This window comes from Pipistrellus kuhlii, unplaced genomic scaffold, assembly GCF_014108245.1.
Source record: "Pipistrellus kuhlii isolate mPipKuh1 unplaced genomic scaffold, mPipKuh1.p scaffold_m20_p_5, whole genome shotgun sequence".
Lineage (NCBI taxonomy): Eukaryota > Metazoa > Chordata > Mammalia > Chiroptera > Vespertilionidae > Pipistrellus > Pipistrellus kuhlii.
In genome coordinates, this window is record NW_023425551.1 from 25222872 (window position 1) to 25232967 (window position 10096).

Sequence of the window (10096 nt, forward strand, 5' to 3'; positions counted from 1 at the left end):
TTACATGAAGGTCTTTCCTTGTCTGTGGGCTCTCTGGATGCCATCCTTATGTCTGTTGGGAAGCTATTAAGCCTGGAATTGGACATAAGGGAGACAGGTGTTGTGTGAGCTTCCCCCTCAGGCAGCTTGTTCAGGATGCTTTCCTCCTGATCTCAAACACCCACCCACTGCTATTCCCATTTTAGACCTTTCTGGAGCAGAGAACAGTGTTCTCGGCAGATGTAACTAGTACTTACTGAAACAAATGAGAAAGTATCACTCTGACCGCTAAGATATACTGATCTGTGTACACCACCCACTTCTAATTAGTCTCTGCAGTGCTGTAAATATTGCGTTTTCTGTTTGGAGGGATGGCAATATTTAATGAAAGGAAAACCAAAGCAAGGTCCCAAGCCTGTTGTAGCTGAAACTGTAGCCCCAGGCCAGCTTAGCTCTCAACACTATGGGTGTATATCTTCCCAGACCTAACAGGGGTTTCCTCCAATATCAACAAAAATATTTAGGCACCCAAGGTAGTTACACCAGCTACTACTGCATTTAATCTTCAAATACGAGATTAGTTTAGGCATGATACCTGTCTTTTGAAAGAGCAAGAAGAATGGGATCCTTTGTATCAATTATGTGGTGTTTCTAGACCAGGGAGCTTTTCTTAGGAAACTCAGTCAAATCAAATATTAGAAGGTATTGAAGTTATCTGAAATTAAATAATAGTCTTATTTTATTTTTATAGTGCACTTATTCCTTTTTTGCCCCATATTTTATACATTTTTCTTCTCTTGGTATCAGCAATGGGCTTCAAATTGGATAATTGCTTTACAAACCAAAATGGATATAAACCTTCAACAAAATTTATGATATTATTTGTACCTTAACTAGTGGCCACTTGAACACAAAATACAAAAAAAATCTTTTTTCAGGATTTAGTTGCATTTGTATCTAGCAGTACATTTTATCACAACAGCATTTGCGTGCATTTAAAATAACAGTGCCCGGCTGGCTGGTGTAGCTCAGTTGGTTGAGCATCATCCCATGCAGGTTCAATTTCCAGTCAAGGCATATGCCTGGGTCATGGGCTAGATCCCCATTAGGGGGTATGCAGGAGGCAGCTGATCGATGTTTCTCCTGGATGTTTCTATCTCTCCCTCTCTTTTTCTTTCTAAAATCAGTAAAAACATATTTAAAAAACAAGCAAAAAACAAACAAACAAAAACAAACAGTGCCTAATCTACAAAGACATACTATTGATTCAGTCTAAAAACAATGCTTAATGCCCATGTAAATTCACATCGAACTGTCTGTGAACCGCAGGTTAGAAATAACTATTCCAGTGGCCAAGGTTTACACTCTGTACTGCACTTTATACAAAACGACACATTTTTTTTTCCCCTCCACTATCTCTGGATTTTAGAAAATGGTTTATGTTGTCCTTGAGAAAAAAAAATCTAATTTTCTTACTTTGATCAATGCCCTGGGGGATTATAATTGCTTCCTAATTAAACAGTACTTTACAGCAGATTCAGAGCAAGACTCTAGGGGAAGGAAAGCTGCTAATTTTGATTAATTCCGGGGTGGGTGAGGGGAGAATATCCCACCAAAAGAATAAAAAGTGTATCAAATTAAAACAGAACTAAATTATGATTATATCTGTCTGCCAGATGATTGATAATACCTTTAACACATGGAAGTGCATGATTTTAAAAGAGGCCCCCATAGAAATCCTGAGCAATGAGGAAAACAACTCATGTGAGTGAGTAAGTCCCAGGCATAAAAGGATGCCTTTTTTTCTAATAGAGGTCACTTTTGGCTAGTATCTGTGGAAACTGGTAGAAGCAGGGACAGACTTGTTCTCAAATGACATTTATTTATTTATTCATTCATTTATTTTCTCAAGGCCCTCCCTTTTGGTAACTATCAGCTTGTTCTCTATATTTGTGTCTTTTTCTGTTTTGTTTGTTCATTTCTTATGTTTTGTTTTTAAATTCCATACATCAGTGCAATCATATGATAGCTGTCTTTTTCTATCTGACATTTCTTTTGGTATAATACCCCCCATTTCCATCCATGTTCTTACAAATGGCAAGATTACATACTTTCAAAATTGCTGAATAATAAATATTCCATTATGTATATACTACTTCTTTATTTGTCTGTTGATAGACATCTAAGTTGTTTTCATATCTTGGCTATTACTGGTAATGCTGCAATGCGCATAGGGGTGCATAGATCTTTTCAAGTTAGTGTTTTTGTTTTCAAGGGACTTGTTTTATATGGGTTTTCTGAGTGAACATTGAGAGGCAGGAATTTGGAGAAGGAAAACGTGTTTCTATTTCAGTTGAAAGAAGATGGAAGACATTGAGCTTGGATGGGACACCAAATAAAATATATCATACATGAGCAAGGCCAGAGGCAAATACAAGTTTTATACTTTCTGGAGGAACTATATTGACTTTATAAAGAAACAGTGTGAGTTGAGTGGGGATGGAGGAGATCGAGGAAGATGAAAGTGGGAGGTGAATTTACCTATAGTTTCAAATACTAAATTTGATATAATCATTCAGAGATGAGATTTTTCTTAGACAATTAAAAATACAGCATAGGTGGTCATATGTATGGAGAAATTACCCTTTCCACAGATAAAAATGTTAGCTATTATATCTATTTTAGAACCTTGGTATCTAGAATTTCTATAGTAGATAACATGATTCTTACAAAAATCTGTACTTAGTTGGCTCATTTCACTTTTTAAATTATAAAGTATGAAATGTCAAAATATTATCCTCATCATAATGTGACACACATACAACTTTTGAAGCAGTCATACCTGCATTTTCAAAATGATTAAGTAAGCTGTTATATTAACAATTGATCATTTCCTACTTTTTTCAAACAAAAGGTTATAATGTGGAATAATCTATTTTACACATTCACCTATTCCTTTTAACGTCTCAATGTGTTATTATTGTGCTATTTTCTTGTTTTCATGGACTCCTAATAAAACAGAGCAGAAAGTATTTCCCAATTTAAGTATTAACACTGTTGTTATTAATAGCATGCTATGGTCAAGTACCACCATCTGCTAAAAGGTTACATAGAACATAAGCCTAGAGTCCAAAAGTAAGGCCATAGTTACTACAACATACAGAATAGAATGTGCAGTGGGCACACACAATGTATTTCCTTTTCTTCTATTCTATGTAGCTGGTTTTATGAGAGTCCCATGAAGATGGACTGGGTAAGGCTGTGGGGCTCTTGTTGTCCTGGGATTTTCCTTCATCCGGGTTGAGTCAGGAAAAGGCCAGGGAGGGGTTTTTGGTCTCAGAAAGTTTTGCTTTATCTGAATCTTCATTTTGTCTCATTGGTATCAAACTATGCCGGAGAACTAAAGCAGGATGGAGCATCTGTATTTTCCTGGGCTTCCCAATTCTATCTCTTTTCAAATGCACCTGGTTAAACGTCCCCAGGGTGAAAGCTGTGAATCGGGGCCTTTATGTGAGTTGGGATCCATCCTATGTGTCAGGAGCAATGCTTGGAAATAAAAGGAAAAGCAGTAGTTTCGAAACACTGAAATGGAGCATGGGTCTGGGTTTTCCTGTCATCTGCTTTTCTTTCTCGCCCGTACAGGTACCATGTGTGTGGGCATGCTGCTCCGGTAACAGGAGACACCTGCATGGCAGAATGGGCAGCTGAGAGGCAGTGTGCTATGTCCCACAGGACAATGAGAATAGCTTGTGGGTCTGAATTTGTTTCAGGGACAAAGAAAACTAAGGAGAAAGGGAGGTTACTGTGTTCTATTACTCGCGTGTAACTAAGTCTTGGAGTCTTTTAAAGATGTGCATTGAACAATAATCTTATCATTGCCTTAGAATGTGTGTGTATGTGTGTGTGTGGTTGTGCAGTAACTTTGTGAAACCCCAAACCTAAAAAGCTGCTTCTACAACAGGCTGGCTTTTCTCCCCTCTGACTTTCCACAGGGTCAAAAGGTCCTGCCTCATCCTGGGGTGGATGGAACCAGTAGCCGCAGTTTCGGAGCCAACCTGGGGTCCACACTCTTAGCCCCGCAGCTCTTAGCACTGAATCAGTGATAAGGAGAGGCTGGGGGAGTTGGGGACAGCTGAGGGGCAAATCCGATTGCATTGAGCTGGGCTTGCAAAAAAAAATTTTTTTTTAATGATGTGTTTTATCCGTGTGCATGCAATCCCTGCCCATAAACCCATCTCTATTCTATCCATAGTTCGAATGGCAAGTCTGTGTCATGGTCTGAGCCGGGTGGAAGGCAGGCGCCCACGGGACAGCACATGTGGCACCGCCTCTCTGTGCACGTGAAGACCAACGAGACAACGGCCTGCAACCAGACGGCCGTCATCAAGCCCCTCACTAAAAGTCACCAGGGCTCTGGCAAGAGCCTCACCTTCTCGGATGCCAGCACCAAGACCCTCTACAACGTGGAGGAGGACGCCCAGCCCGCTGGCTTCAGCCCCGCCAGCAGCCCCTCCATGGTGGTGCACCGGCGCGTGCCCCCGGCCGCCAGCACCCCGCCGCTGCTGCCCCACCTGGCGGCGGAGGAGACGCCCCTGTTCCTGGCCGACCCCGAGGTCCCCCAGGGCCTGCCCCCTCCCCTCCCGCAGCTGCAGCCGCAGACATCCTTCCTGGACCAGCTGCAGGGCGTGGTCCACAATTTCAGCACCACCGGCATCCCGGATTTCAACGCGGTGCTCGCCGCCCCCGGGGGCCCGGGGAACGGGGTGCGGTGCCTGTTCCCGCCGCCCGCGCCCCCGCAGCACCTGCAGATGCTCCCGCTGCAGCTGAGCCCGTCGGGGGACGAGCCCGCCTCCCCCGCGGCCGAGGACGAAGACGACAGCGAGAGGTTCAAGCTGCTCCAGGAGTACCTGTCGGAGCGGGAAGGGACCACGGAGGAAGACGAGCTGGAGGAGGAGGAAGAGGAGGAGGGGGAGGGGGAGGGCGAGGGCCCGCCGGCGGCCCCCCGCAAACCCGCCCTGGAGGCTTCGCCCGCCCTCACGCCCCCCTCGCCTTTCCGCGACTCGGTGGCGTCGGGCAGCTCGGCGCCCAGCTCCCCGGTGTCCGAGTCCGTGCTCTGCACCCCTCCCAACGTGACCTACGCCTCCGTCATCCTGAGGGACTACAAGCAAAGCTCTTCCACCCTGTAGGGGAGGAGGTGTCCGCAGGGGAAAGCAAGAGGAGGCAGGGCGGGAGCACCAGCGCCTCGGGGTGTGCAGAAAGCTGGGGGGCGCCTGGGAGTGGAGGGCGAGGTGTGGAGGGGAGAGAAGGCTGCTGTTGCCCCGAGGAGGGAGGCCGGAGGGGGGAAATTACGATTCTTGCATTATTCACAGTCTTCCCTGGGAAGAAAGGGAATTCTGACAAAGCACAACCCCATATAGTATGTAACTTTTATCACAAAAAATCGATCAAAATGAAATCGACGAAAACCATCTCTCTTTTTTTGGACAATTGTGCATAGAGTTGCATGCCCACACACACACGTGGTCAGTTTGAAAGGTGCAGGACCATGAGTTGAATCATGACTTCCCCACATGGTATTCCTGGTGAGCCTGGTGGAGCCAGTCAGAGCCAGGGGTGAAGGAGGGAGGGGTAAGCAGGAACCACACGAGGAGCCAAGGGTGGGAGCACAGACTGCTGGTCTTCAGGAGACCCCAGGACTGGCCAGGTTAGGGGCCTCTCTTTTCCCACTGCACCTGACACAGAGCAGCCTGCTGCCACGCTTAGAGAAAGGTGCATGGGCACCCTGCCACTGTATTCTGTTCCGGGAAAACAGAAATAAGAGCAAAACTATCACCAAAAAGTGCTTCATCAGTAGAGCTAGGGAAGGATGCAATGAGAAAACTAGACAATACATACATAAGCATGGAGCTTTGAACAAAATCAGCACATTCAGCTTCCCATATCTGATACTCGCTTGCTGATGATTAGGGGAAAGGCCAGCATGAGAGAGATTGTTTCAAGAATGGTTGAAGACCTTTGGTGGACTATTACTAACTTGCGTTAGTGCCAGGAGGGCTCTCCTTTGCCCGCCAGTTACAGAGAACAAACCATGTGGCAAACTTGTTACCTTCCATTAACTGTAGCAAATAATACTTCCCAGTTGAACTTCTAAGGATGCAGTATGTGTATTTGGTGCCAACGTTTCTCCCAGTAAGTACAGCAACGAATCCGTCTCTGAATTTAACGGTGTACTCATAGCAACTGGTACTACTGGCAAATTAAATGTTTTAACGACGAATAATTCTTCCTCGTAGTCACAGAAGTCCCAGTAACCAGTGAGTGAACGTGTTCTTGTGTTCTTGTATACATGTGATAATAAAATTTGTGCAATGTGATGTCAATCTACCTGCAACTAGAAGATTGTCTTTCCGATGTAATATAGATATTCTTACGTCCCAATCATGTTTTATAGACCGTCCTCATATCTATAGGAACTGTTTGAAGGTTTGAGTGCTGTGGTCCAATGTTTTTCATATGCTGCTCAGACGGGCCTTTCTCTTCTAAGAGGACACTTATTTTTAAGATATTCTATGACCTGCAAATGTTATTGATGAAGTGGTTTGAAAATTTGTTACAGTGAAAGTTTACAAGAACTGTGAGTAAAAATAAAAAGTTATGTTTTATAAACTTGCACACATCATTATGAAAACATAAGATTGAAATGACAGTATTTAGATGATTTCAGATTACTCTAGGGTGTTGTTTTTTGTTTGTTTGTTTTTTTAACACAGCTTTTCCACAGCTACTTGAGCTTGATGTGCTTAAAGCACAATAACTTCTAAGATTGATCATAATTTCTCAAATTATTTATCCCTTTTGCTTTCTTTTAAATTTTATTTTCATGTGTTCTTCCTACATTTCCACGGTCAGCCTTTTCTTTGCGTTTTTGTTACTTGCTCTGTGTAATATCCATGTGTGTGCAAGCCAGGTGTTTTATTTTTGCCTTCCCTTTTCACCCCAAATGAAGAGGTTTACTTGCTGCTTTTGATTTCTATTATTTATGGAATGAATCTTTCCCCCTTAAATACCTTTGTTCATGCCTTATGTTCAGTCATATTTTAGTGTGCTTCCTTATGTTGAAGATTGTGATTTCTCAGTCAAAACTCATCTTAGACTCTTTAAACCTATGCTGCATCATTTGTTCAGAATTTAGCATCAACTCCAGTGGCAGAGGCATATGTTTCTTCTGCCTTCCTCAAATTCTACTGCCAAGTTTAGTCAGTTCCACATCAAAGATGGACTGTATTTCTTTTTAAAAAAAATTATAACACCTTTAACATTTATAACACCTTTGAGGGAAAGACCTTATGATTGAAATGAGGATTTCAGTTCCATATTTTCATTGTAATGAAGCAGAGTGAGAAATATGGATGGTTCCTATGCTTATTAAAACATAACAAATAATTGGTAAACGAGCAAGGGAATGCATACTATTTCATATTAGTGAAACATTTTTTTTATCTTAAGGCCATTAACCCATGTCCTTGATATCACAGGACTTGTGCATTCAGTTTTTTCTTTTAATAAAACAGGAAAATTGCTTCTGCTATTAAAATACTATAAGATGTCATCTTGTCCTGAGGTTTTGTGAGACATTTAGTGAACACATTCAATATTGGTCATGTAATTACTCTGAATGCCTCCTATTATGATTAAGTTTTCCTCAATACAATAGAATATTAGGTCTTATAATTGTTCAAAATTGGAAATGGAAACATGCATATCTGATTCCCAAAGAACAGAAACTCTTCCCCTTAATGTATGTGCTTATACATGCTGTTTAGCTTCTTGTAAACGTGTTTTAGTTTGGCTTGTTACTGCCTTTTGTCAAATAATCTTGACAATGCTGTATAATAAATATTTTCTATTTATTAAATGTGTGTGGCCCTCCTCTATAGCTTATGAGAGCTACAGACACAGAAAGAGACTGGTATCGGAGAGTGTCCCAATGGTTTGATTTTGCTCAGAACTTATCTTCTAGGTCACATGTGTCAAACACAAGGCCCGCGGGCCAAATCCGTCCCGACAGGCCTTGCAATGTGGCCCGCACCGCGCTGTCATCACTGCACTCCGCTGCGTTTCCATCACAATGACAGTTTATGACTGTTCAGTAAACTATTCGGCCCGCGATTTAGGCTGGATTTTAGATTTTGGCCCCTTCTCTGATTGAGTTCGACACCCCTATTCTAGGTGAAAGGTGGATGGAGAATACCACACAAAATCTACAGATAGGGTATGTGACAAAGAAGAGTACAGTTTGACAAAGAAGAGTACAGTTTGGTCATGAGGAAGGTGATAACTCAAGCTCTGACAATTAAAAATGAAACCCTGCCAGCCAGTGTGGCTCAGTAATTGAGCGACAACCTATGAACCAGGAGGTCACAGTTTGATTCTCAGTCAGGGCACATACACAGATTGTGGGCTCAATCCCCATAGGCAGCTGATCAATGAATCTCTCTCATTATTGATGTTTCTATGTCTCCTAACCTCTCTGAAAACTATTTTAAAAAGAAAAAGGAGAAATTTTAAATTTTCAACACCATGGCAGACATTGTTATGGTCTTTTAGACCAAGTGTGAGGCTTCACCAACTTCTGGATCATCAGCAGAACTCTGGACACAGAGGCCTATGAGAGCCTCATCTTTGTTTCATCTGTGCCCTATAAGACTCACACTCTAGGGGGCCAGGTGTCTTACCTTGTGGATAGACTCTTGCTCACCCCAAGTTCTAGTCCTCTACATTTCCATGGAGACTCCACTGGCCCTCAAAACAAGGGAGGCTCTGCTGTTCACATCTTCATCCACGAAATGCCTGCACAGGAAGCCACCTACCCCGTGTCATTCAAGGAGAGAACATGGTGGTTCAAAGCCCATATTTGTGAGATCACGATGTGTTTAGATGGAGCAAGTTCTGTATAGGAAAGAATTATAGACTCAGGGGCTGAGACACCAGGGGTTTCTTCATGGTGCCCAGAAAATAGAGTGGGAGATCATGAAATGGAAGCTTGGTGTCTCAGAGGAAAAGTCATCCTACATAATAAAAGGGTAATATGCAAATTGACCCTAGTGGCAAAATGACCTGGAACAACTGGTTATTATGATGCACACTGACCACTAGAGGGCAGATGCTCAATGCAGGAGCTGTCCCCTGGTGGTCAGTGCACTTCCACAGTGGGTGCTCCACTCAGCCACAAGCCAGGCTGATGGCTGTGAGTGCAGCAATGGTGGCTTCCTCTGCCTCCTTGGCAGTGCTAAGGATGTCTGAGTGGGCCTATGCCATCAGTTGGACATCCCCCGAGGGCTCCCAGGCTGCCAGAGGGATGTCTGACTGACAGCTTAAGCCTGATTTCCCAGGGAGTGGGCCTAAGTCAGCAGATGGACATCACCCGAGGGCTCCAAGACTGGGAGAGGGTGCAGGCTGGGCTGAAGGATTCCCCCCCCCCTCCGCCCTTCCTCCCCCTCCCCTGTGTGCTGCACCAAGTGCATGAATTTTCATGCACCAGACCTTTAGTAGGAGAGAAAATGAGAAACAGAGTAAAAAAAAAAAAAAAAAAAAAAAAAAAAAAAAAAAAAAAAATTCAAGTGTGTAGTCCATATATTACAGTAAGTCACAAGGGCCTCCGTTTGGAGACTCCAGAAGCTTTACCATAAGGAAGAAATTTAGAGAGACAGCAGTTGTGATCCAGATACCACAAAGGACACGTGAGTCACTGCCCCAATAATTTCTACAGAGAACCCCCTGAGAGGGAATCAAAGATAAGGGAAGCAAGATTTTATTAACCTACCCTCTGCAAGGCATTTTGCTAGATTCTTTGTATTAATTTTCATTTAATCTTCGCACATGGGTATTTTAGAGAACTGAAGTAACTTGCCTGAATTATTTTTGCTTTAAGCGGCTCAACAGGGATTCCACCCCCACCCTCAGCCTGTGCATTTCCCTTCCTCTCCAGAGCCCGGAGAGTAGACAGGAGTTGGCATTCCCACCACATCTTATTCCTGTCCAAGACAACATTATAGTTTACAGGTCTCTTTCTCTCAGTAGATTATAAGTTACCTTTTGCCTGAGATCCATTTTTCTT

General features: G+C 43.3%; 1 protein-coding gene across 3 annotated transcripts in view; it reads left to right on the top strand.

Annotated features, from left to right (window-relative positions):
* The window catches only part of GRM1 (glutamate metabotropic receptor 1), a 276789-nt gene extending 269410 nt beyond the window's left edge, over positions 1-7379 (top strand). For 2 of the 3 annotated variants that reach the window (XM_036414734.2, XM_036414733.2), the window contains exon 9: positions 4232-7379. In XM_036414734.2, the coding sequence (XP_036270627.1) occupies positions 4232-5165 (934 nt within the window). In that variant the 3' untranslated portion in view covers positions 5166-7379. The remainder of the gene's footprint in view (positions 1-4231) is intronic. The other variant, XM_045572851.1, reaches the window with a different exon arrangement.
* The last annotated feature ends 2717 nt before the right edge of the window (positions 7380-10096 follow it).